The sequence below is a fragment of the Hemibagrus wyckioides genome, linkage group LG16 (genome assembly GCF_019097595.1).
Source record: "Hemibagrus wyckioides isolate EC202008001 linkage group LG16, SWU_Hwy_1.0, whole genome shotgun sequence".
Lineage (NCBI taxonomy): Eukaryota > Metazoa > Chordata > Actinopteri > Siluriformes > Bagridae > Hemibagrus > Hemibagrus wyckioides.
The window spans coordinates 14,754,382-14,776,507 of NC_080725.1; the positions used below are offsets into that span (position 1 = coordinate 14,754,382).

General features: G+C 40.0%; 1 protein-coding gene across 2 annotated transcripts in view; it reads left to right on the forward strand.

Moving 5' to 3' along the window:
- The window catches only part of nlgn2b (neuroligin 2b), a 54,756-nt gene that overhangs the window by 25,739 nt on the left and 6,891 nt on the right, over positions 1 to 22,126 (forward strand). For both annotated transcript variants that reach the window (XM_058412747.1, XM_058412746.1), the window contains 3 exons: positions 8,040 to 8,093; positions 14,902 to 15,051; positions 19,786 to 19,971. In XM_058412747.1, the coding sequence (XP_058268730.1) occupies positions 8,040 to 8,093; positions 14,902 to 15,051; positions 19,786 to 19,971 (390 nt within the window). The remainder of the gene's footprint in view (positions 1 to 8,039; positions 8,094 to 14,901; positions 15,052 to 19,785; positions 19,972 to 22,126) is intronic.

Here is a 22,126-nt window from a genome sequence, read left to right on the forward strand (position 1 = left end):
TGATGGAGGTTTGTGGTGTTTGGTGGTGAGAATGATGGAGGTTTGTGGTGTTTGGTGGTGAGAATGATGGAGGTTTGTGGTGTTTGGTGGTGAGAATGATGGAGGTTTGTGGTGTTTGGTGGTGAATGTTGGAGGTTTGTGGTGTTTGGTGGTGAGAATGTTAGAGATTTTAGGTGTTTTGTGGTGAGAATGATGGAGGTTTGTGGTGTTTTGTGGTGAGAATGATGGAGGTTTGTGGTGTTTGGTGGTGAGAATGATGGAGGTTTGTGGTGTTTGGTGGTGAGAATGATGGAGGTTTGTGGTGTTTGGTGGTGAGAATGATGGAGGTTTGTGGTGTTTGGTGGTGAGAATGATGGAGGTTTGTGGTGTTTGGTGGTGAGAATGATGGAGGTTTGTGGTGTTTGGTGGTGAATGTTGGAGGTTTGTGGTGTTTGGTGGTGAGAATGTTAGAGATTTTAGGTGTTTTGTGGTGAGAATGATGGAGGTTTGTGGTATTTGACCATGATTGTTGGAGGTTTGTGGTGTTTCAGTGGTGAATTTTGGAGGTTTTTGGTGTTTGGTGGTGAATGTTGAAGGTTGGTGGTGTTTGGCGAGAATGGTGGAGGTTTGTGGTGTTTGATAGTGAATGTTGGAGGTTTGTGGTATTTGATGGTGAATGTTGGACATTTGTGGTGTTTGGTGGTGAGTGTTAGAGGTTTGTGGTGATTGGTGAGAATGTTGGAGGTTTGTGGTGTTTGGTGGTGAATGCTGGAGGTTTGTGGTGTTTGATGATGAATATTGGAGGTCTGTGGAGTTTAGTGGTGAGAATGTTAGAGATTTTTGGTGTGTGGTGGTGAGAATGATGGAGGTTTGTGGTGTTTGATGGTGAATGTTGGAGGTTTGCAGTGAGAATGTTGGAGGTTTGTGGTGTTTGATGGTGAATGTTGGAGGTTTGCAGTGAGAATGTTGGAGGTTTGTGGTGTTTAGTGGTGAGTGTTAAAGGTTTGTGGTGTTTGGTGGTGAATGTTGAAGGATTGTGGTGTTTGGTTACAATGGATTTAGTTAGAATGTAATTTTGGAATTTTGTTGGTTTTCAGGCATTGAGGGTGATCATCACTGTTAATCTGTGATGGTGGTGAATGTTGGTGTATTTAATAGTAAATGTTGGTACGCAGTGTTTTCTGGACAGTGTAGCTGTTATATAATCGGGTGTTCTTTTGTATTTTGGGGGAAATTTGGTAAAGGTTGTTGAATCCTTGTGACTGTCAGTTTGCTGGTGTTTGATTGCATTGATGGTGTTTGACAGTGAATTTTGGTTACATTACATCAAGGTGAAGCCCTCAACAGTGCTGACACTGTGTTTAAAGGAGACTAAACTCCTGTGTGTGTGTGTGTGTGTGTGTATGTGTGTGTTTGGATAGAGGGCAGGAATCAAATGTGTTTGTGTTTGTCCAGTGTAAGTGTTTTCTGAGCCCAAATTCCCGGTGGCGTATCAGCTATCAGTAATATCGACATGTTTGGATATCAGTATCCAGTCTTAAGCTGAGCTCACACACACACACATACACACACACACACACACACACACATACACACACACAGCTATATAAACACCTTTTTACCACCCAAATGCATTCACACACCTGAATCTGGCAGCTCCTCAGCTGCGTGTCTGTTCCTGCAGGCTGGCTGCTGCTCCATTCAAATTCCCTTTAAACAAAAGGACGACTGACCCTCTGTTACAATGAGGACTGGAAGTCTGCCAACACACACACACACACACACACTTTCCTCCTTGATCTTGTTTCCATCCAGAGCCGAGGTCTGGATTCCTTAATTCCTATGATTGCTAAAATCATTTACTTTATTAAAAACATATTTCACATGCAGAGAGAGAGAGAGAGAGAGAGAGAAATGGAGAGAGATAGAGAAGAGAGGGGATACAGAAGAGTGGACTGAGAGATGAAAAGAGAGCTTGGGAGAAGGAGAATAGAAAGATAGGGAGGGATGGAGAGGAGGAGGATATGGAATACAAATGGAGAAGGAGTGGGATGGAGAGACAGAGATAGAAAGTGAAATGAGAGATAAAATAAGAGACAGGGAAAGACAGATAGAGAAATAACACTAATACAGAGATCTTGGATTAAAGTGAGGGGGTGGAGAGAGAGAGAGAGAGAGAGAGAGAGAGAAATCCAATGGAGGAGATGTCTTATGGAAAATAACTAATTTATTTAAGAAATAATTTATTTCAAAAGGTCTCATGTTTACTGTCACTGAAGAGAGATACATTGAACAACAGAATAAAATGAAGAGCATTTCTACTTAAAAGTTAAACAAAAATAATCAGGTAAATAAAGGGAGATTTATATTAAACTTATTAAATAGAAAAACTAAAATTTGCTAATTTAATTTATTGTATTAACCTAGACCTTATATCATTATGTATAATACATAATGTACATAAGTGGAAATTAATTTCTGTACATCAGTCCATGAACACTATTAAAACACTGTGAAAATGCCATCTTGATTGCCCCATGGTAGAATAAAACACGAGGAATTGCCCTTTAGGCTGCCCCATGTGAGAAAAAATGTGATGAAGTGCCCTTTAGGCGCTCCCACATCTAAGAAATTCTCCCCCAGTTGCAGAGACAATTTTTTCATACCATGTTTTTTCCTTACAGCGTCCTAAACCATGTCTTTGGGGAATTTGTAACCTTTGATCCTAGCATCCAATGGTTCCTATTTGTAAAAGTAAAAACCTAATTTTGCAGGACCCCATCACCTCTGTGTTCCCTCAGTAAGATAAAAGGATTAACATCCAGACTTCTATCAAAAACATTCAAGTAAATAACATCTCACTCTCTTTCAGTCGTGTTGGGGTGATGGTGGATCTGGTCTCTATCCCAGTCAGGTGGGAACACACCCCAGATGGAGCTCAGGTTCATTTATCATCTGGATATTATTGAAGCCAGTTGAAGTTCTGACATGTTTTGGGGAAGAAACTGGAAAACCTAGAGGAAACCCACATAGTGAAAAGCTGAAACTCCATGCAGACAGTAAAATGAGCTCAGGATCAAATCTGGGGAAACCTTGAGCTGTGAGGCAGCAGTAATACCCCACTGCACCGCCATCAATAAAACCTGTGTTCATTAGATTATTTTCCCACACGGTACAGCAGGTAGCGTCGCCACCCCACAGCTCCACGCTTCCCGGCTTTCCTCCAGGTTCCCCATCACCCTCCCACATCCCAAAACATGCTTGAGGAAAGGTGAGTTTAATATCCCCTAGGATGTGAATGAGTGTGTGTTGTACCCAGCAGTGATCTAGTCTCCCATCCAGGGTGTGTTCCCACCTCACTCCCAGATTTCCCTTTCACCAAATTCCTGGGAATCATGATGTGCATCTCTTCGGAATGCGTCCATGGAAAATGTTGTAGCTCACCAAAAAGGAAAAAAGATTTTAGAGATGATTTAAACTGAAATGTTTTGCGTTAAATGCAAACACACCTTGTTGTAAAGGAAAAGGTTTTTTTCATCCGAGTGTCCCCTCAGAGTACTAAATACACGCCCACACACACTTGCTCACGCTGATGGAGAACTCCATTTAAAGCAATTAAAGTGCACTCTAACACACTGCTAAAGTGCTGATGTGGTCAGCGCTTAATCTATACCTATCCATCTATCTCACACACGCGTGTACGGACATTGTGATAGCGTCTAGTCGTCTCCCTCTGAGATGTTTCCCAGAAGAGGTGTTTTGAGCTGAAGAATCGGTCCTGCATTGATCACTTGCTGCTCTCTAAGTGCTGCTGGGAAAGTTTGCATTTGTGTCTCTGTGTGTGTGTGTGTGTTTGTTGTTTTGCTTTTAGACGTCTTGCATGTGTTTGTGCCGTGGTCTGCTGGATACAAGAGTGTTTGTGAGCGTGGTGTGGCCACTACGTCTCCAATTAATCGAGGCAGTGATAGAGAGTGATGTGTGTGTGTGTGTGTGTGTGAGAGAGAGAGAGAGGCTGATGAGTAAGCAAACACATTTGCTGTACCTTATGCTTGAAACTAAAGATAGCAGGTACACAGGTTTAAAAAGGTTCTGAAAAGACCTATTTGTGTCCCTAATGATACAAACCATGTAAATGTTCCTTTAAAGGTACAGGAGTAGGTCCAGTTATGTGCTCTAGATAAAAGTACATGATGTACCTTCAGCAGTAGGACCCTTTGAAACATGTCTGTTTGGTACTTATCTTTCGGAGTGCAAGTAAATCTCAAGGGTGACTACAGCAACTGAACAAAGCGATAACACTTTTAAAGTCCTGAAATCTTCAAAATGAAGGATATGAGACATAAACATCTGATGAGCAACGCTAACCCCCAGAAGATGCCTTTTTGCTATGTTCCTACATTCTAAGTCGTACCTGGGTGCAACCATTGCATCTGGACCAAGTGGTGACAATTCAAAAAACCTAAGTAGAAATCAGTTCTTTAGTTTTTAGGTTCTCTGACTAACGGTACAAGATCTAAAGGTACTCAAGAGTGGTTATAGCATTTGTACAATGTAGTCCATCAAGTCAAATCAGGAACAGGAAAAGTCACATCTTTCATCTTCTAGATCCTTTTAGTAAAGCTGACAATATGTATCCTCGAGAAGATCATCACTGTGATGAGAAACTGTACTGTGGAAGGTAGTACTTTCATTCTGAAGGTTTTAATGATACTCAGAGTGGGTACAAAGCAAAAATAGAAAAAAAATACAGAAACCCAGAAACAGAAGAGTTGGGGGAAGAATATACCCTTCAGGGTGCTACCACTTTCACAAGTGATTCTAACCTAAAAATGACCTTTTTGGTCTTTTATTTCTGAGTGTAAATAGTACTTAAAAGTACCTGCAGCCAGGTAGAACCTCAATTCAAAACTCTGAGAAGAAGAATAGAAAACTCCTCGTGTCTTAAACTATAGTCACCAACACTTCTAAAATACAGTGCACTCTGAAAGGTACTGCTTTGGTAGCTGCGGCATGTGAACCAAGTGGTAACTGGGAAAGAGTCGAGAACTTAAAGGGTAATGCAAATCAAATCAAGAAAGCAAAAACCAGCAGAGTAGAAAACACTCCACAGGTCCTTAACTGAAGTTGTAAAAAGTATCCTGGTTGAGAAACATCTCTATGAGCCAAAGGTGCCTTTTTGGTACAATTGGTAAATTGGAGTAAAATCGGTACTCAAGAGTAGCTACAACATCTGAACCATGTGATAAATCCATTTACACTTGAAGAGTAGAGTTTCCTAGTCTTCAGGGTTTAAATTAAAAAAAAATGTCATTGAGGGTAGAACCCAACTGAAGTACCCTGGAAGGTACCACAGATATTTTACAGAGAGTAATGTGCACACAGGCTTTATTTCAGAGAGGCTAAACAGTACTGGGGAGAAGCTACAAAAATTGTCCAAAGCTTTAAGACAACAGTCCCTTGGTCTATCATCAACTGGTTTCTTGAATTGAAGGCATGAGATATATGTTTATGAGGTACCACCTTCTGAAGAATACTGGTGCCCTGAAAGAAACTTTTCTGGTGCACTTATTTCTGAGAGGACTACAGCATCTAAACAAGAAAGTAACTCAAAACTATATGAAGGAGAGAAGATTCCTTATATCTGTCCTCCTCTAGGTCTTTTAATTGAAGGTGTCACCACTTGATTGCACCATGACAGGTACCTTATTGTACTCATTTGGTGCACTTGTGAGTGTGAATAGTACCCAAGAGTGGCTACCTTAAAGCAGTAATTAAGCCCAGGAACTTTATGCCGAGTTCATACTGCATGATTTTAGCCATGATTTTCAGTCGCCGACAGGTTTTGCGAAATCGCAGCCAAAAGCCCGAAATCAGAGCTTGTTCACACGAGTGACAATCACGCACTGTGAATTACCAAAGACACGATCTGAAAGGATCTCCAGTATGTCACCGATGCCTGTGAAATATTTGGCATGCTAAATAACTGGCCCTGTGAAAGGACTGAAAAATACAGCGGCAATGACCTTCAGCCAAGAGCGAGATACAGGGCAGAGGGAAGTTTGGGGAGCAGTTACAGACCACAATATCAGGAATCATGACTTTGGTTTGAACACAAGATTATAGTTTAATAGAGTTTATAGGTTTTTATCATAAAAAATGTCTTAAATATAGTTATATCAGAATAAATCAGCATTACAATTACATCAAACAGAAATAAAGCAAAAATATTTGCTTGAACAGCCGCATCAGCAGCAGCACATTGCAAAATTATGCATTTGCAGAACGCACAATCCTTGTTCCCCACATTTCCCCAACCATTTCCTCCCCCCTTTTTTCTTTTTCGGCCTTTCGCTGCAAATCAGCACATAGACCATTTGGATCACAAACTTTTTGCGGGGTACCATTTCCAGTCTCGCACGAGAACTCTGATTTCACGCGTGATCTTGTGTTATCACTTCTCGCGTGTGTTTGGTTGTGAACCATAGTTTCTGAATGCTCCCCCAGATAGTCGTGCAGTGTGAAAACAACGGTGATACAACGACTTTAAAAACCATGCAGCTTGAACTCGCCATTGTCTGCCAGGTCCTTTAGCTAAAGGTACAGATACACCTTTCATGGAACTGCCCTTTGATGAGTTATTGTACCCTAAATTATGACTTTTTTTACTGTACTTTCTGAAAATCTAAGTAGTAGTTGAGAATAACTACATGGTGCAAACAGCGAAACCATGGCAACTGGCTGTAAACCAGCAGTAGGACATATCCTCTAGCAAGCAGCATACTGTGTGTGAGTGTGTGTGTGTGTGTGTATAACATGGTCGGTCCTCTCAGCCCAGACAGTGATGGAGCATGTGTGGTCAGTAGAGGTTTGTGTGTGTGTGTGTGTGTGTGTGTGTGTGTGTTCCCTGCTGACAGGTAAACAGGGTAAATAATGAAGCGGATCCCTATCTAACTGCTTCACAGCAACACACACAGGCACACACAGGTTACACTGATAGCTCTTGCTAATAGCTGGAGCACTTAGCGCTGAGTTAGACACGACCGATACACACTCGGATACTGATACACACCATATAGTGTTTTTTTTTTTCTGGTTATTTGCGGTGACGATGTTCCCACACTCAATCTGGTTCCTCTTCCTGTCAGGATGTAATCGAATATGTATGCACCATTCAACATGATCAGATGATTTGTTTAGAATCATGGGGGTTTGTGAGCTCATGTATGTGCAACAGGGTGGAAAACAATTTCCTCCGAACGTGTGATGCTGCTCTGTGTTCAAAAAAAAAAAAAAAAGATGGAGTCGGCTGCTGTCGTGTCTCAGAGGAAGAATGTTCTACCCTCCAGCTTCTGGTTCCCTGTTTTGGTAATTGGGATTCTACCAGTGTTTACTTTAAGCCATGCCCACTTTGGTGTTAAATACGAATACGGACACAGATACAGTAGCATTGCATTACTCTTCTCATGATACTAACTCGAACGGGGACATGGAGGTGTCACTAAATATAATCCTAAACACTAACTGGTCAAACTCAATTCCTCTAAAGCTCACAGTTGCATTCCTCTTCACTCTGTATACTCCCTGCATAGGGTTTAATCTCACTGCACTGTACGTATTCAAGATTTCGTTACAGAACCCAAAATATGATTATTTAGTATTAAAGTCACTTTCACAGGTTATGTGACGGGCAGCAGGGTCTGGATATGGGTTCTGGGTAATGTGTTGTGTGTACTGTCCAGTGGTACAGCACTGTTACTGTGTGTGTGTGTGTGTGTGTGTGTGTGACAAGGACAGACACAGGACTGAGTGACATGAGGGATGTTGTACCGTTCTGTCTGATTTTTTTTTATTGTTGTTTATGAGTCTTTTTGTCTTTAAAAAAAACAAAACAGATTTTTGTCGTTTCTTGTTTTTCTTGTCTGTTTTTTTTTCTTGTTTTTTTTTTTTTTTAAATGAGACTCAATGAGACTCTTTTTGAATTTTCTCTTTTCTCTTCTTCCCCCCTGTGTGTGTGTGATTTTTTTATTTTTTATTTTTTATTTTTCATTTTTTTGTCTCAGGTCCGCTCACTAAAAAACCTGACGAGTCGGCGACGAACAGGCCGAGGGACGAAGGTATTTTTCCTGCATGTCTTTTTTTGGTCAATTTTTTCACCTACACACACACCCACCCACACGCACATACACACACACACACACACACACACTTACACACATAAACACACTATTTTTGGGGGGTGTAAATGTATCTGTTCTCTTGATTATCACAGCCTGAGCTGAGATTTTACACAGTATATCTGAGACCCACACACACACACACACACATTGCTGTGCTCTGTAATTGCTGAGGTTTAAATAGAGACACATCTGGCTAATCCAATTGTCTCGGAACGATGGAAAGACAGAGATGAAGAGGAGAGATGGGGAAAGGGTGCAGCTCGAGTGCAGTGTGAAAATGAAGCAAAAAGGAAGGCAAAAAAAATAATATTAGAAAATGCAGTGAAGGGAAGTTTATGATGAAATAAAATTCACAGGCTTTGAAGAAGAGAGAGAATTTTAAATTCAATTTTAAAGCCCTTTATTAAAGCTGTATGTTAGATGTTATGCTAGAAATGAGGGCGCTTGTGTTACAGATACAAATGAGTGATAAAAAAAATGTCAGGTGTGTCTAATGGAAATAAAATTTAATTAATTAATAAAAATTAATCAATAATAATTTATTAGAGATGGCACTATAACACTTTTTAGTCAGTCAGTGTCAGAGTCAGTATCAAGGTTTGTGTCAGTATCAGAGTCAGTATCAAGGTTAGTGTCAGTATCAGAGTCAGTGTCAGTATCATTTCTGTGTCAGTATCAGAGTCAGTAGGTGCATTTACATGGACACTTGTAATCCGGTCGTAACAGGTGTAGAAGCACAATCAGATTAAAAAAGTGTCATGTAAACACGTCAGTCGGATGGAATTTGCCACATACGATTAAAATTTAAATCAGATGGTAAGGGGTGGTTTAAACCATTTTTAGTCCGATCGAGAGGACTTAATCATTTAATCGGATGGAATATGTCCCTGGAAAGTTCTGTGCATGTGCAATGACGCAAGAATGACGTATGACGTACGGATGTTGTCGTAGGTAAAATGGCGGGCGCTAAGCAAAACGCTGGGAATCCTGTTTTCGTGGACTGTGCGCATGTCAAAAGATCTAATCCGATTCTAATCATGTGTCATGTAAACGCGCATAACAATCTGATTACTTTATACCGCGTTCATGTAAACGCTGCAATCGGATTCGTCAATCTGATTGAATTCAGTCCGATCTGATTAAAAAGTGTCCATGTAAACGCACCTAGTGTCAGTATCATATCAGAATCAGAGTCAGTATCAGAGTCAGAGTCTGTATCATATCAGTGTCAGTATCAAAGTCAGTATCAGGGTCAGAGTCAGTATTAGAGTCAGAGCCATTATCAGTGTCAGGGTCAGAGTCATTATTAGTGTCAAAGTCTGTAACATGTCAGTATCAGGATCAGAGTCAGTATCAGTGTCAGGGTAAGAGTCAGTATTAATGTCAGAGTCAGTATCAGTTCAGAGTCAGGATTTGTATCATATCAGTGTCAGTATCAGAGTCAGAGTCTGTATCATATCAGTCAGTGGCGTGCACAGACCTCTTGTAGGGCAGGGGCGGAAGGACCAAAAAGGGCACTACTAAAAAAAAAAAAAAATGATTACTCCAATAAACATAACCAAATGTGTTTTTGTACAGATTTTAAAATTAATCATTTATGAAATGACCTGTATTTAAAGCAGTATTCGTCTTCCTGCTGTCTTTTTAAATATTTGAATGACTTCCTCACGATTAATTGGAATGTCTCGCTCAATGGAGAGTAGCAGGAGGTCAGAGAGCCTCTCTTCATTACACAGACCTCGAAGACTGGATTTCACAAGTTTTAACTTAGAAAATGACCTCTCAACTTTAGAAGTGGAGACAGGTAATGTTGCATAAATTTTTAGGAGTTCAGCAAGAGAGGGGAAAACAGACTCAGTCTCATTGTCTTTTAGGCACTTTAGCATTTCCTGCACATTACTTTTGGTGAAGGAGTAGGATGCATGAAACACTTTAAGTTCTGTGAAGACCTTTTCTTCCTCAATCCCGTAGAACTTACTAACTGTTCTGACAAGTTCAGATCATTAAATCGTCTTGCATGTTAGAGTTGGACTTGGAATTAGATTTAATTTCACTAAATGCATTTCCTCGAGCTAATGACATGAGAACATGCTAAATTATGGTAGCGCCATTTAATGGCCTCGGGTAAAACAAATGAATTGTCAGTGTCAGAAATGTGGCAGCAATCGAGTGATGCTTATATTATGATTAAGCATAAGAGTCTGTATCATACCATTAGAGTCTGTATCATACCAGTGTCAGTATTAGAGTCAGACTCAGAGTCAGTATCAGGATCAGAGTCAGTATTAGAGTACTAAATAAAGGCAGTGTATGGACAGTGTATGCAAATATACAGTTCTTTATGTAAGATGTTGAAGATGTGTGAAATGATGCTTTCAGTTTCCTCAGCATGTTCTCAGCACGTTCACCCTCTGTAATCGGATGCTAATCTCTCTGCTAAGCTGGTGTACCTGCAGGCATTCCTGTGAGTCAGGGTCGATAAAATCCTGACCTTCACCTGTCCTGCTGAACATCACGCAGCACTCACACAGCATCCACAAAACCAGGGTGCCTTTTTTTTACCTGAAATGTTCACAGTCCAATCAACAGTCAACAGTCCAAAACAAGATAAACATGAACCCATACAGTTCCTAAATATGTTCCTGATTTGTGTTTCTGCTGGGACTGGACCAAGAAGAACGAAGATCTTTAACAGGATTGACAAACTAGGGTTCCTCTAGGGTTCTTAAGATAGTTAAGAACTCTTAGCTTTCTAATTGGCTTCTATATTGACCACTTTCTGATTCCTCTCAATAGGAACTAAGGAACTGAATTAAGAAGCTTCTAGATAAAGATAAAGGGTTCCTCAAGGGTTCTTTGGACTCGTTATGTTTTATTCCTTGTTAAATATCTGGTGTTTATCATTCCTGTTTATAGGTACACTTCTCTAAGGTTGTTTAGACAGCTTAGGTTCTTTAGATTCTTAGGTTCCTAAACAGGTTCTTCTTTGAACCTTCTCTATCATTTCTGTCCATAAGAACACACTGGTTTCTTGAAGAACCCCTGAAGAAGCTTTTAGATTTTTGAAGATGTGAACTTGATCAAACTTAAACTCTAAACAAACTCACAAGTTGTTGTAGTCGGTCCTGTTAAAGAATTACAAGGAGGTTTGGGTCAGAGAATGCTGCTGAGTCTGCATCAATGTCAGCGCACACACACACACCATCAGAAACTGGGTTCTGGATTCAAACAGCTCAAGTGAATGTTTCTGAGGTGGCCATTAAAACACATATTCAGTGTGTGTGCGTGTGTGCGTGTGTGTGTGTGCGCGTGTGTTTCTCAGGTGCTAATTTGGTACCTTTATTGATCTTTTTTCTACCGTTTTGTTTCCAGGCAACACACACAAAAACAGGGTGCTCGATGCCTGAGTGTGTGTGTGTGTGTAATTGGCAAGGCTTTAACAGAGAAACATCTGGTGAATCCAGTTGTACTGTATGTCTCAGGATGAGAGAGACTGAGATAGACTGACAGAAACAGAGAGAGAGAGAGAGAGAGAGAGAGAGAGACCTACTTATTAGTAAAACCTAATGTCATGTGGATCAGTAAAGATGCTAACTTGATAAACACATCACAGAGAAGCCAGTGCAGCATCTAGCGGTTTATATCTACAATCTAAACACCAACTGCTCACTAATTGTAAAGTATTTAGCATATTTAGCTGGTAAATGCTAACTGAGGAGCTTCTCACTGGATTAGCTAAACATAAATACAGCAGCTACATCACTAAACAGTTAGCTAGCTTAGCAGTTAGATGCAGTCTTAATATAAACTACTAGCTAGTTTTGTAATTAGCTTCTTTCACTCCTCAGAATCAGGATGTGATAGTGACTAATGCTCGGGTATGTGGATTAGGACAGAGTGTGTGATTTTAGCACTCGTTAAGTCATTAGTGTTGTTACTGATGTAAGCGTTGTCATATTGTTAGCATATTAGCGTTGTTAGCAGTTGTATACAGATAGTGTTACATTCCACACACGTTAAGAGCCATGATATTTAAGGGGTGTGTGTGTGTGTGTGTGTGTGTGTGTGTGTGTGTTGGAAAGGACACGCTATGCTAATACCGGGATAATTGAACATGTTTACAATACCTCTGGGAAATCAGCAGCCAATTGAACTCACTGTAGAGAGAGAGAGAGAGAGAGAGAGAGACAGAGACAGAGAGAGACAGAGACAGAGAGAGACAGACAGAGAGACAGAATATGAGAGAGAAATGGTAGTGGTAGAGGAACAGCAAGAGGTTTTTTAAACCTGTGTGTGTGTGTGTGTGTGTGTGTGTGTGTGTGTGTGTGTGCGTGTGTGAGTGTGTGTTCAGGTGTTGATGCGGGCGGGCGTGCAGAGACGTGCGTAGAATTTGTTTCCGTGGCAACAGGCCTGAGTGAGTCAGTGCTGTGGAATGGAGCCTCTATTAGGCAGAAAGGCAGTTTCCATAGCGACCGGGCAATCACAGCTGCGTGTGTGTGTGTGTGTCTGTGTGAGCGTGAGTGTGTGTGTGTGTCCATGAAAAGACCTTGGTTTGTGTAACTTTTCCTCTCTTCCATGCCATTTCCTGTCTCTCTCTCTCTCTCTCTCTCTCTCATTTTGTCTATCTCTATATTTTAATCTCTCTCTCCTTTTTCACTCTTTCTGTCTCCCTCTTTTTATGTCTCTTTCTCTTTTGCTCTTTTCCCATCTGCTTGACCTGTCTCACTCTTTCCCGCTTCTCTCTCTCGCTCTCTCTCTCTTCTTCTCTCATGTCTGTCTGTCGCAGTCCTCTTGTCCCTCCTCCATCTGGCTCTCTTTGCTATCTCACATTTTGCTTCTCTGTATTGCTCTCTCTCTCTCTCTCTCTCTCTCTCTCTGTTTTTCACCTCCTGTCTCTGACTCGTCCTGCCTCTCTCTCTCTCTCTCTCTCTCTCTCTCTATCGTCTGGATAAACAGATGCCATGGCTGTTAGTTTTGTTTCCAGTTGGTCTGCTGTTCGTATGAATTATCCACAGATCCTGCACAGAGCAGACGCATTGGCTAACCGGCCGGCTCTGACATACACACACACACACACACACACACACACATACACTGCAGAGAGAGAGGCTGTACCAATACAACGCAGAGGGAGGAATGCAAAAAGTGGGAGTAAACCAATGTTTCAGAGAGAAAGGGGAATTAAAGAGACAGCTATCACCTACAGAATGATGATAAAAGAGACAGACATTAGTAAAAGAGTGAGGATAAACAGGACAGACATTACCAACAGAGTGAGGATAAAAGAAAGAGACATTGCAGGTAGAGTAAGCATATAAGGGACAACCACAACCAACAGAACACCAATATAATAAGCATCCAAGAGCAGACATTAGCAACAGAGTGAGGATAAAAAGAAAGCGACAGGCATTACCAATGGCATGAGGATAAATGAGACAGACACTACTAATAGAATGGAGATAAAAGAGACAGGTATTACTAATAGAACAAGGATAAAAGAGCCAAACATTACTAATAGAGTGAGGTTGAAACAGACAGACATTATCAATAGAGTGAGGATAAAAGAACCAGGCACCACCAGTGGAGCAAACATGAAGTAATCAGAAGTTACTGACTGAGAGCCTGTGTGCTATGATTCTTCTGTGAGAGCTCATGTGAAAAAGACAGACCAGCTAATCCCAGAGCAGTCTACAGAGATACACAGAGGACTTCTGTTTTAATTGTTCAGTAGATCACTTACATAGTACCAATGTGACAGACATCACTAATAGAGTACTGATAAATTGATTTCCATTCAAATTGCTTTCTGTTAATCTTGTGCTACTTTGGAATTGACTGTGGTGTGTTCAGGAAGGCCAAAAATTGCACTGTGTAATAACCAGATTCACACACACATACTCACACAGACACACACACAAAGTTTTGGAGACTTTATTGCTCCATTAGAGGCTCGATTGGGCTGTGCAGTTCCATCTGACGTCACTCTGTGTGCCCTAAATCAAGCTCTAAAAAAGAATCAGTAAATAAATCACATATGTTGTGAGAAAAAAACAGGGACATTCACTGTAATTGAGCAAGAAAAGATGCTGAGACACACACACACATCACCCTGATGTGTCAAGATGTCCACTTACTTATGAAGTAAACTGTAAACAAGCAGAAAATGTGCAGCCCTAAATAAAACCCCGGGCTGTGTGTCATCTCAGATATTGCCATTTTATTTTTCCAGCATCATCATTTTCCAGTCACGTTTTTTTTTAATTTCTAAATCTAAAATGTGTGTGAAAACACAAGGTCTGAAACAGGAAAAGTATTTTAGCAGACCAAAAATAAAACACCCTTGATGTCGCTATACAGCAAGTTTTAGATCAGCAACCTGAATGCTTCCAGTTGAAACCTTGTTTATTCTCTATTCTGATTGGTGGTCAGCTGGTGATTAATTCTCTCTAACAGCAGCTCTGATAGTAGAGATCTTCCAATTCATTATGGTTTTTATAACAACAGCTTATTTACAGGGACATGTACAGTGGACAGTCTACATAAACTGATAACGTCTAACAAGTTTTTGGTAAATGTAACATCTACGGAAGGATTCTCCAGTGTCAGGGCCTTATAACAGTTTAATAAGTTAATAAATCTTTATCATTAAGAAATTGCTGTTGGGGCCTTGCTGTAATCACCTTTGGTGTATGTGTGTGTGCGTGTGTGTGTGTGTGTGTGTGTGTGTGTGTGTGCGTGTTCACAGACATTCGAGATCGGCGGAAGAAGCCGGTCATGTTGTTCATCCACGGTGGTTCGTATATGGAGGGAGCTGGAAGCATGTTCGATGCAAGTGTCCTCGCCGCCTATGGCAACGTCATCGTTGTCACCATGAACTACAGACTCGGGGTTCTGGGTAAGTGTGACATCATCACCACCTGCCCTGAGATTCCACATACTGCTACTACAAAAAAGAGACATACAGGCAGACAGAGAGAGAGAGAGAGAGAGAGAGAGAGAGGTGACGGGGGAGACATGGGCTAAAAATAAACCATAGCGTATTTTATGTTCTGCAGTGAAGCTGAAAATTCATTCAAAGAGATGATCATGATATGGAATGACCACACACACACACACACAGAGGTATATTGTTTTTACCTCCTGACCCCTTCACAGTGTTAACCCTTCTTTTTCCTGTGTATTCATAACAAAGCCACACTGCGTTAAACCTGGGTTCCGTGTAAATGACGTTTAAGAAGAATTTATAATTTTGCGAACAGAGACTTTTCCAAACCTTCTGTATAAAATGGATATTGGGGACGGGGTTTCACATGGGTTTACTTTGTGATGTCACTAAATCATCTCCAACAGTCATGAAATTAGTGCTGTTTGTGATGGCATGAGGACTTTTCTCATTTGCATATTTCATGCATATTTATAACCAGCGGTATTTTTAACGAGGGCAACACTGTGTAGATATTCCTCAGCTGCTTTTAGGTCTATTCTAAAATGCTAGTAATCGGTAAGTACATTAGATTTATCTCTCTGTTTCTTTCTCCTAATTTCCCCTTCTCCTGCTTTCTCTCCCTCTATCACTCCATCACTCCATCCTCACAGCCCCAAAGGCTTGTTGATTTGTGAGTGTAACCATCTGTTCAGACTAATTTACTCATTAACTAATTAATGAACGAGCGAGAGAGAGAGAGAGAGAGAGAGAGTAGGGAGAGAGAGGAGCTCTTTTTCACCATCTCTCATGCTCTCTCTCTTTCTTTTTCTTCATCCATCCTCACGAGCGCCACCTACACATTACTTATTCTTTATTATTCCTCATTAATATATAGTAGATATTGTAGGACACGAGCCAATCACGTTCACATGTCCTTTTTTAAATTTACAGTTTATTAAAATAGTGTTCCATTATTTTTATTCTCACATATGGAAAATGTGACTCTTTTTCTTCCCTCCCTTCTGTCTCATCTGTCTTTTACTCCTCATCCTTCTTTCTATCTTATTCTCCATCCCTATATCAGATGCGCTCTATTTGCAGTAGCAGATTACCCTAATTAGCTTCCTAATTCCACACGAGACCTTTCTGATGCTTTATTTTTCTTTTTTTTTGTCTCCGGATGCTACCAGCGAGCTCCACATCCCCCAAATTAGGATTCTGTGTTCCTGCACCGCTCTTCTCAAGCGTGTTGGCTTTGAGGCGTTTGTGTTCCTCGCTTGTGATTTCGCCTCCAGACATGAGATTACGAAGTTTAATTGAGAACGCATCACTGTAAGTTTGAGGTGTCTGACTGGTTAAGTTTAGTCCTTAAATCCATCTCACCAGGAAGGGAAGGATGGAGGCACAGGTTGCATCCCAAACAGAACTTTATTGCTCATATAGTGCACTAGGTAGGCTGTAATCGGCCATTTCCACTGGAATCGGTGGAAGATCGCCAAATTAGTCTCTGGCTGCATCCCAGATGGATCTGTATTGGTCATACAGTTCACTTTTTTATGCTGTAGAAGCCATTGTCTAGGGAGTAGGAAGCTGAATGCCAAATGAGACGTGGGCTTTATCCCAAATGGATCTGTATTGTTCATATAGTGAACTCAACAGTCTGTTGAAGCCACTGTGTATGCTTTAGGTAGCTGAATGCCAAATGAGAATCCCAAATGCATCCATATTGGTCATAAAGTACACTATGTAGAGTGAAAAAAAAGCATTTAATAGGGATTCAGTACCTGAATGCCAACTAAGATGCTGGCTGTGTTCCAAACTAATTTGTATTGGTTATATAGTGCACTAGGTAGGCTGTCGAAGCCATTTAATAGGGATTAGGTTGCTAAATGCTGAATGAGTCAGGTTGCTTCCCAAATGGATCTGTATCGCTCATATAGTGCACTATGTAGGGCATATAAACTATTTTATACAGACTAGGGAGCTGAATGCCAAATGAGACACAAGGCTGCATCCTAAACGGATCCATATTGGTCATTTAGGGCCTTACAAAGTCTGTAGAAGTCATTTTTCAGGGAGTAGGAAGATTAATCCCAACTGATGTACAGGCTGCATTCCAAACACTTCCATATGGGGCATGTAGTTCATTATGTAGTGTGTAGAAACATTTTATTGGGAGTAGGTACCTGAATGTCTAATGAGATTCAGGTGTTCCAAACTAATCTGTACTGGTTATATAATGCAGAGGGAGAAAATTCAGGCTTTGTCCCAAATGGACCCGTGTTGCTCATGTAGTTCACTCCATAGGCTGAGGAAGGCATTGTGAAGAGAATTTGTAGCATATAAGATGCATTATTACATACATGTCGTGCAGCTCTAAAGGAAGTAGGTAGATGAATCCCAAATAAGTCAGACTGTGTCCCTAATGGGTCTCACAGTGTAGACGCCATTATTTTGTGCCCTATATAGTGTTCTTTTAAAGGTATTAGGGAGCTGAATCCCAAATGGTCCTTGTGCTCTTGCAGAAAGAGTTGTAAATAAAATTAATCGAATATATTTTTATATAATTCTGTCAGGGTGAAGTCACAGTATGACATCAATCTCAGTATCACAGTTTCTTACAGAATTGACGCCAGATGTTTTAATGACATCATTATCTGTGGCACTGTTACAGAACTATATGTACAACAGATGACTGATGTTTGGATCGATTAAAGAATGAATAGTTGGATTGTTGAATAGATGGATGGATGGAAATATAGGCCAATGGATTAATAAGTAGATTGTTGAAAGAATGATGAATAGAATGATAGATTTATCTATATAGGTCCCTATGAGTGACTAATGGAGGATTTGGTGGATGGATGGATGGATGGATGGATGGATGGATGGATGGAAATTTAATTACAAATGAAGGATGATTTAAAATAAACAGGTCATTGTGGTTAGTTTTAAAACTGGTCCTATGAATGATGCATGGATGGATGGATGGATGGATGGATGGTTGGATGGATGGATGGACACCACGAATGTACTATTATGAATAACTGATCAAATGAAACAGGGTTCTATTAGTGCAATCAGATTGTGTTGGTGGTGTGATGGACAGTTTAAACAGAACTACTGTAAGAGATATTCACACACACGCACGCACACACACACACACACACGCACAAAACGATTCGTCTGCCATCACATTAACCTTCTTTGGTGCTGTTTTGCTGCTGTTGCCTGGCAACCGACCACAGGCAGACATGTCCTCCAAAACCAGAGATATCCAAAACACACATCAGTTTGTTTTCTTATTGTGATTATTATAGTATTATAAAGATTATTCGCCCCTCCCCCTAACCCTCCCCACCCCACCCCACAGTGCCCCGCCCTTCTCACAATGGAAACCAGGAGAAATGAGTGAAAGGTATGTCAGCCTCATTATACAGAGTGAGTTATAGATATCATTATAGCTGCACAGTGCATACCTTGATAAAATACCAAAAAACCTGGTGTACTATCGTCCGAGTTGGATCTGATTCTGCTAGGTCCTCAACAACATCAGAGAGACTCTGACTCGGTGTCAGATAAAAAAGAGAAAATGAAAACGCCAGGTCTGGGTAACAGCAAATCAGTGTAGAAGTGAAAGACAATGTTATGGCTTCTTTTTGAATTAAATGTCCAAGCTGCTGCATATAAAGAAAAAAAGAAGAATGAGCCTAAAGCTGAACCTTGTGGGACACCATGCTACATGTTTTAACTCTGTGTGCTTTAGTGTGTATTCTGGTGATTTTTGTGTTTGTGTGTCAGTGTTGAAGGCAGAAAATAGTGCTTCAGTAGCGACAGGATTATAGCACTCACATTTCCTGTCTTTTCAACACACACACACACACTCTCTCTCTCTCTCTCTCTCTCTCTCTCTCAGCCCTCAGTCTCAGATATTAAGGCAGGCAGGACGCTTTTAAGCTTTTAAGTCTATTTTTGTGGGGGGGTTTTATTCTCCCCACTCTTTCTTCCTTCATTCCCATTTCCTTCTCTTTCCCTTTTCATCATCACTAAAAAGCCTGTCTTTCCTGTAGCACCCATTTTTTCCATTCAAAATGTTCCCCCTCTTTTAATTCACATAGCACTGAATCAGACATAAGCTTTGACACGGTTGCTGTAATTTAATTCACTTTAATATTTTAAGACATTATCGTAAGAGCTGCGTATTTCATTTGATTTGCAGCCTTGTGTTCGTGCTGGTCCGCTACCGAGAGCTGTTTTTATTCCATCACGTATTAAACGCTAATGTGATTTTTCTATTAGCAATATTTCATCATTTGTCACTAACACAAATCCAGTGCTGTGTGCTCTGATTGGCTAGGAACAATTTAGAGCTTGATGATGAGACCGTCTCAGGTTTAGTCACTAACACATGGAGAAAATTAACAACATTTTGGCTTCTTTGTGCCTTTTTCTATTTACGGAAACCTGCTGTTTAACTTGTTATTTAATCTAGAACAGAAAACTGAGGTCATTTTCTGGTTTTTATTTTTGCTGATCTTTCTTGTTTTAGCTAAAAACAGATTTGAAAAAAAATCTGCCTGAAAAATATTTTTAATACTGTCGGTAGTTTATGTTACATTATGATACATATGTGCTAGAATTCTTAGAAATCTTATGGAGCATTATAGGTAAGTTTGTAATACATTACGAGCATGTTGTGTGCAGGTTTCCTAAGCACTGCCGATCAGTCGGCTAAAGGGAACTACGGCCTGCTGGATCAAATCCAGGCTCTGCGCTGGCTCAACGAAAACATCGGCCATTTTGGAGGGGACCACGAGAGGATCACCATCTTCGGCTCAGGCGCCGGAGCATCCTGCGTCAACCTGCTCATCCTGTCCCATCACTCTGAAGGTGAGTCTCATCATCATCATCATTAGGGGATTCAGGTTTCTGTTCCCACACCACTGCCGAATTCTGCCCTCTGATTGGTCATCAGGTGTTGATTAAATTTCTAGAACAGCATCTTGTGAGGAGTCTCCAGTGTCAGAGCTCTGTAACAGTCAGAGGTACACAGATAAAAAAAAAGTATGAGGTGTTATTCTTTAATAAATTAGAAATTGTAATTGTTGGTAAGCTGCTGTTGTGTAAGAGGAATAACAGGGACGGGGACATGCTGTTCGAGGAAAGTAATCAACTCTGTTTATCACAGCACTGTAACAGGAGTGTGTTTGTGTTCCATTCAGCCGAAGTTACACGATGACTCTGTGTGGACGTGCGACTGATTTACAGCAGCGTGTGTGGGTGTGTGTGTGTATGTGTGTGTGTGTGTGTGTGCGAGAGAGAGAGAGATGGAAATGTACACCGAGATCTCAGAGTTCTGATGTGGGTTTTATAACGAGAAAGCGTGTGATAAATACGGACGGGTGCGAGACAGGTCCATAACAAGGAGCATGTAAATATGGATGTTTGTGTGAGTGTGTGTGTGTGTGTGTGTGTGTGTGTGTGAGAGAGAGAGAGAGAGAGAAAGAAAGAGAGAGAGAGAGAGAGAAAATCATGCATTCAGCTGCATCTGAACTGACTCTTAATTGATTTCATAGGGACAGGAACTGAGGGCGGACAGCGTGTGTGTGTGTGTGTGAGAGAGAGAGAGAGAGAGAGAGAGAGAGAGATTAATGTATGAGATGAAATTAATAATGAATAGCAGAATCTTCAGATGCAAATGTGGGACTAACACCACAAACACCTTCATCACCACTTTCTTTACATTATAGTCTGCTAATTATATATTATTATATTATTTGTGTATTATTTATATTATTTGTGTGTGTGTGTGTGTATTCATCCATGTACTGTACGTATGTGTGTTAGGTGAGGTGTATTAGAGCGCTCCCTGGTGGTCACTCATTTATTATATCATTGTATATGAAGCCCAACCTGCTGTAGTATCAGTATCAGTACCTACTTATACCAAAGTAATTTTAAAATAATATATATATTTTTAAAATCAAACACATAGATTATTTTTAGCACAGAAATGCACATTGCCTCTCTTTGTAAATAAATAATTTAATTAAATACATGAATTATTCAAACAGAAAATATTTTGGTCCTGTAACAGAGGAACGTAATGTATATTTTAATTTTTTGACCATGAACTCTGTGGTATCTGGGTCATCATGTGTGATGCATATATTATTATCCATACACAGATTTAACCCTGAGGCCATGTGTGTGTGTGTGTGTGTGTGTGTGTGTGAGATGCTGTACTTCATATATCTGGGTCATTATTTCTAATACATTCATACAATACCGTTAAAATCTGACTTTTTTGCAACTCCAACCTCTCTCTCTCTCTCTCTCTCTCTCTGACATGCAGCATTGTCTATCTGTGACATTATATTACTGTATCTGTTAGTGTACCTACTGACGTTATATTACTCATTACATGTAATAACAATGTAATAACTGTATAAGTAATCATGAATAAAGAGTAAAGGTTTTTAATTATTTTTTTTTTTTAATGACAGAATTCACAAAAAGAAATGTAAAAACTGATTTATTGACAGGATGTGTGGAGAATTACCTTTCACATGAGTGAAATAGCACATGTCCTAATTAAAATGTAAATTAATATGTAAATTGGGGAGGTTTTTTTTACGTGAAGTCAATGCAAATAGATTTAATTAGCACTTGGAATTAACTGTGGAAATAAAAAATAAATTCTACAATTGTTTTAGAAATTTGTACCTTTTTTGTACCTGAAACTGTACCTTTTTTGACCTGTTGCTATGGTGACACTGGAGCCAATATGCTTTTCTACATACAATGATGAAAAAAAATATATATATATATATATATATATATATATATATATATATATATATATATATATATAAATTATTTTATATATATTTTACAAGCAAAAAAGAATAAGATTTTATTCAGTTTTAAGGGTTTTTTGAATATCTTTTGGAATCTACAACCTACAATTTCCCATCAGAATGGAGAAGCTGGGATGCCAGGAAGCCTTAATTATCTAATAAATGGCTAAAGAACCCTTGAAGAG